Source organism: Eimeria acervulina, genomic scaffold (genome assembly GCF_000499425.1).
Source record: "Eimeria acervulina Houghton genomic scaffold, Eah_scaff1804, whole genome shotgun sequence".
In the NCBI taxonomy this organism is placed as follows: domain Eukaryota; phylum Apicomplexa; class Conoidasida; order Eucoccidiorida; family Eimeriidae; genus Eimeria; species Eimeria acervulina.
In genome coordinates this window covers 1-3,946 of record NW_013548916.1, presented here as the reverse complement: position 1 = coordinate 3,946, position 3,946 = coordinate 1, and the positions used below count along the sequence as shown (strand labels likewise).

The window sequence follows — 3,946 nt, the reverse complement described above, 5'->3', positions numbered from 1 at the left end:
GCAGCTGCTACAGAAGCAGAGGCAGCTGCTGCAGCAAAAGAAGCAGCAGCAGCAGCTGCTGCTGGCTCTGTTTCCTGCACTGTGTTTCTAAATGGGGCAGCAGCGAAGGCAGCAAGCAGCACAAAACCCGAGCGCTGCTGCAGCAGAAGCAGCAGCAACCAACCGCTAAATCACCTCCAACACCTCTAATACCAGCAGCAGCACTGCAGCACAAGCGGCAACAGGCTGCTTCCAGGACGTCCCTGATGCTCATACTGCTGCTACTCTTGCTGCTGCTCGTGCTGCTGCTGCTGCTGCTGCTGCTGCTGCTGCTGCTGCTGGCAGCAACAGCAACAAAGTACTGCACAAATAGAAGCTAAACGAACTCCCAGCAACATAAAATCCCCAGAGGGAAACAAACGCTGCAGAAGATAAGAAGCCACGAAAGAATTAGCTGCAGGCCCTCAACCACTGACATACAACCCTCTCCAAGGCAGCAGCAGCAGCAGCAGCTGCTGCTGCTGCTGTAGCTAGAGAGTGCTACTGCAGCTGCTCATGAATTCCCTTGCTGCTGCAGCAGCGCAGCATGCTCCAGCCACTTGAAGATGCAGCGAGAAAATAAACGGGGAATACTGAAGAAGGCAGCAGCAGCAGCAGCAGCAGAAGCAGCAGCAGCAGCACAACGGGTGCTGAGAGAGACAGGGTCAACGGGATGACAGCGTATACACCTAAATGACTCTCAACAGGAAACTGGTGTTTCTGTTGCTGCTGTTGCTGCTGTTGCTGCATTGCCTGCAGCGGCAATGCGGTTGCTGTTATTTGCTGCTGCTGTTACTGCTGCTGCTGCGGGTGCTTCTGTCGCTGCACTTTCGGTAGAGATCGCTAAACAAAGTCGTTTTGTTATTGCTGCTGCTGCTGGTACTGCTGCTGCTGCTGGCGCTGCTGCTGCTACAGCTCATACACTGAAGAATACTACACAAATTGCACAGCAAATGCTGCAGCTGCTAGATTGACATCTGAATTCCTAGAGCCGTTTAAATGCGAGCTGCTGCTGATGCTTCTGCTGCACCAACTGCTGCTGCTACGGCTGAGCCTCCTGCTGCTCCGGTTGCTGTTGCTGTTGCTGCTGCGGAGGTGGCGGCGGGTAGCCCTGACCTTCGGGTGGTGGCGGAGGCATCTGTTGCTGCGGTTGGTAGGGCTCCTGCTGCGGCTGATATGGAGGCACTTGCTGCTGCTGCTGCGGCGGCGGCTGGAACGGCGGCACTGGCTGCTGCTGCGGCGGCGGCGGCTGGAACGGAGGCACTTGCTGCTGCTGCGGCAGCGGCGGCGGCTGGAACGGAGGCACTTGCTGCTGCTGCTGCGGCTGCGGCGGCGGCGGCGGCGGCGGCGGCGGTGGCGGCGGCTGGAACGGAGGCACTTGCTGCTGCTGCGGCGGCGGCTGGAACGGCGGCACTTGCTGCTGCTGCTGCTGTTGGTATGGAGGCGCTTGCTGCTGCTGCTGCTGTGGTTGGTATGGAGGCACTTGCTGCTGCTGCTGCAGCTGCGGTTGGTCAGGAGCAGCAGGAGGCGTTTGTTGTTGTTGTTGCTGCTGCTTCTGCGTCTGATTGTCCTGATTCTCGCGGGGAGGCGGCGTTTGCTGCTTCTTCTGCTGCTGCTTTTGCTTTTGCTGCTGCGGCTTTTGTTTCTGCTGCTGCTTGTTTGCTTGCTTGGTTTTCGCGGGGGCTGGAGTGCTCCCTGGATCTTTACGCGTCTGTCCCTTTGTTTGTTTTTGCTGCTGCTGCTGCTGCTTTGCCTGTTTCTGCTTCTGTTTCTTCTCCTGCTCTTGCTCTTGCGGCGGCTGCTGCTGTTGCTGCTGCTGCTGCTTTTGCTGCTGCTGTTCACTCTCTTTGCTGCTGTCTGTAGCTTGAGATGGCATAGCAAAAATATCAGGAGAGGTCTCCCGGCCTTCTGAACTGTCTCCTCGCGGTGGAAGGTAGTAGAATAGATCATCTTCTTCTTGTGTCTCTGGTATATGTCTTGTGCTGCTGTCTTTTGCTGCTGCTGCTGCCGCTGCTGCTGCTTTCTGCTGTGTAAAGCCTGATAGAATGCTGGTTGCATCTATCTGTCCCTCATCGTCTCCGGTGTCTCCATCTTCATTATCGTCTCCTTCTTCTTCTTCTTCAGGAAACTCAACCGATAGCATTGCATTCATTCGATCAAAGTTAAAGTGCTGCTGCCGCTGCTGCCGCTGCTGCTGCTGGTGTTGATGCTGGTGCTGCTGCAGCTGCTCTATGAGTTGGTTTAACATAGAAAGAACTCCTACATCTCCTGAAGCATTTGCGAGGCTGCCTCCAGCAGCAAGCTGCACGCCTCCTTCCTGCTGCAGCAGCAAAGTACCTGCGGGATCGTCTCCTCCCGCCTTCCATACTTGCTGCTCTACTACCTCTCCGCCGTCTCCAACTGTAGTTGAGCGTACAACAACAACCCCTCGCCCTAACATAGAAGAGGGTAGCCTGATGCCTCCGAACGCACCCCCTAAGCCCATCAGTAAGCCCCCACCCATGCCTCCTAGCAGCATATCAGGGAACAGAGAATCTGATAATGTCTCTGCTGCTGCTGCTGCTGCTGCTGCTGCTGCTGCTGCCTTCTTCAAACGCAACTCCCGAGACACCCACGGCTCCACCAACTGCACCCGCCATAAACGACCCAATGTAGGCTTCCCTCTGCACAAACAGCAGTAGCAGCAGCAGCAGCAACAGCAGCAGCAATAGCAGCAACAATAGCAACAGCAATAGTAGCAGCTAGACTAAAAGAGGCGGCCCCCCATCCCCTAAAGCCCAAAGAAGTCTCGCCTTGCAGACAAAAAAAGAAAAACAACAAAGAGAGACAAAAGAGACAGAGACAACGAAGAGGGAGAATAAACAGAGACAATAAAGTGAGACAGAGGAGACAGAGGAGACAAACGCGAATGAAGAAAAGAGACAGACAGACAATCAAAAGAGCAGAAAGAAGGAGACAGAAGAAGAAACGAAGACACAAAAGGAGAGCAAATGCAAGAGAAAGAGACAAACAAAAGACAGACAAAGACAAAAGGAGACAGAGATTGCTGCGGATAAAAAGAGGCAGCAAAAATACCCAAAGACGCAAAAACACGAGACAGAGAGAGACAGGTACATCATCACTAAACCCTAAACCCTAAACCCTTCCCCAAAACCCTAAACCCCAAACCCTTCCCCAAAACCCTAAACCCTAAACCCTTCCCCAAAACCCTAAACTCTACATCCTTCCTCCAAAGCCCAAAACCCTAAACCCTAAACCCTAGCCGCCGTGCAGTGTATGCTACCTCTTTCCTAATTCATGCAGCGTTGCCTCGAATGCAATTTTATCTCCTGGGTTTAATTTAGCAATTTCTTCAGCTAGGTGGGAATCGAACGCGAGCGCTAAATCAGCTCCGTCTCCCTTCATCCCTTCTTCTTCTTTCTCTAAGAGCTCGACTTCAGCAAGGAGATCGCGTGTGGGGCCAGGGTCACCTGGTGTCTCTGTGAGGGGCGTTGCGGGCTTGCGAGTTGCTGCTGCAGTAAGAGTGGGGTTCATTGCTAGCAGCAAAAAAGAAGGAGATGCAGCAAATAAACCCTCTCGTACTTGCTTTACTAAACCCTCCCAAGACACCGTCTTAAACGCAAACTCATCACGAAAATTCACGCCCGCTTGAAGAGGGTTACCCAACTGCGATCTCTGCCCGCACTTCGATACAAAATCAGCCCAAGACAGCGATGTTGCCTCTCCTAAAACAAACAAACAAATATCATCACAAAAAGCAGCAAATAGTTGCACCAACACCAGCAGCAGCAAACAGTAAACGGTAGCAGCACCAGCAGCAGCAAACAGTAGCAGTAGCAAACAGCAGCAGCAGCAGCAGCAGCAGCAAACAGTAAAAGCAGCAAACAGTAGCAGCAGCAACGGCAAGCAGCAGACAAGTCGAGGCAAC

At 53.5% G+C, this 3,946-nt stretch overlaps 1 protein-coding gene across 1 annotated transcript; it reads right to left on the bottom strand.

Moving 5' to 3' along the window:
* Positions 1 to 1,060: 1,060 nt before the first annotated feature.
* Positions 1,061 to 3,743, bottom strand: EAH_00063270 (hypothetical protein, conserved; the record flags this gene model as incomplete). Its single annotated transcript, XM_013393139.1, has 2 exons — positions 1,061 to 2,681; positions 3,302 to 3,743. Coding segments are annotated over 2 exons (2,063 nt in total), but the record flags the coding sequence as incomplete, so codon positions are not given.
* Positions 3,744 to 3,946: the final 203 nt, after the last annotated feature.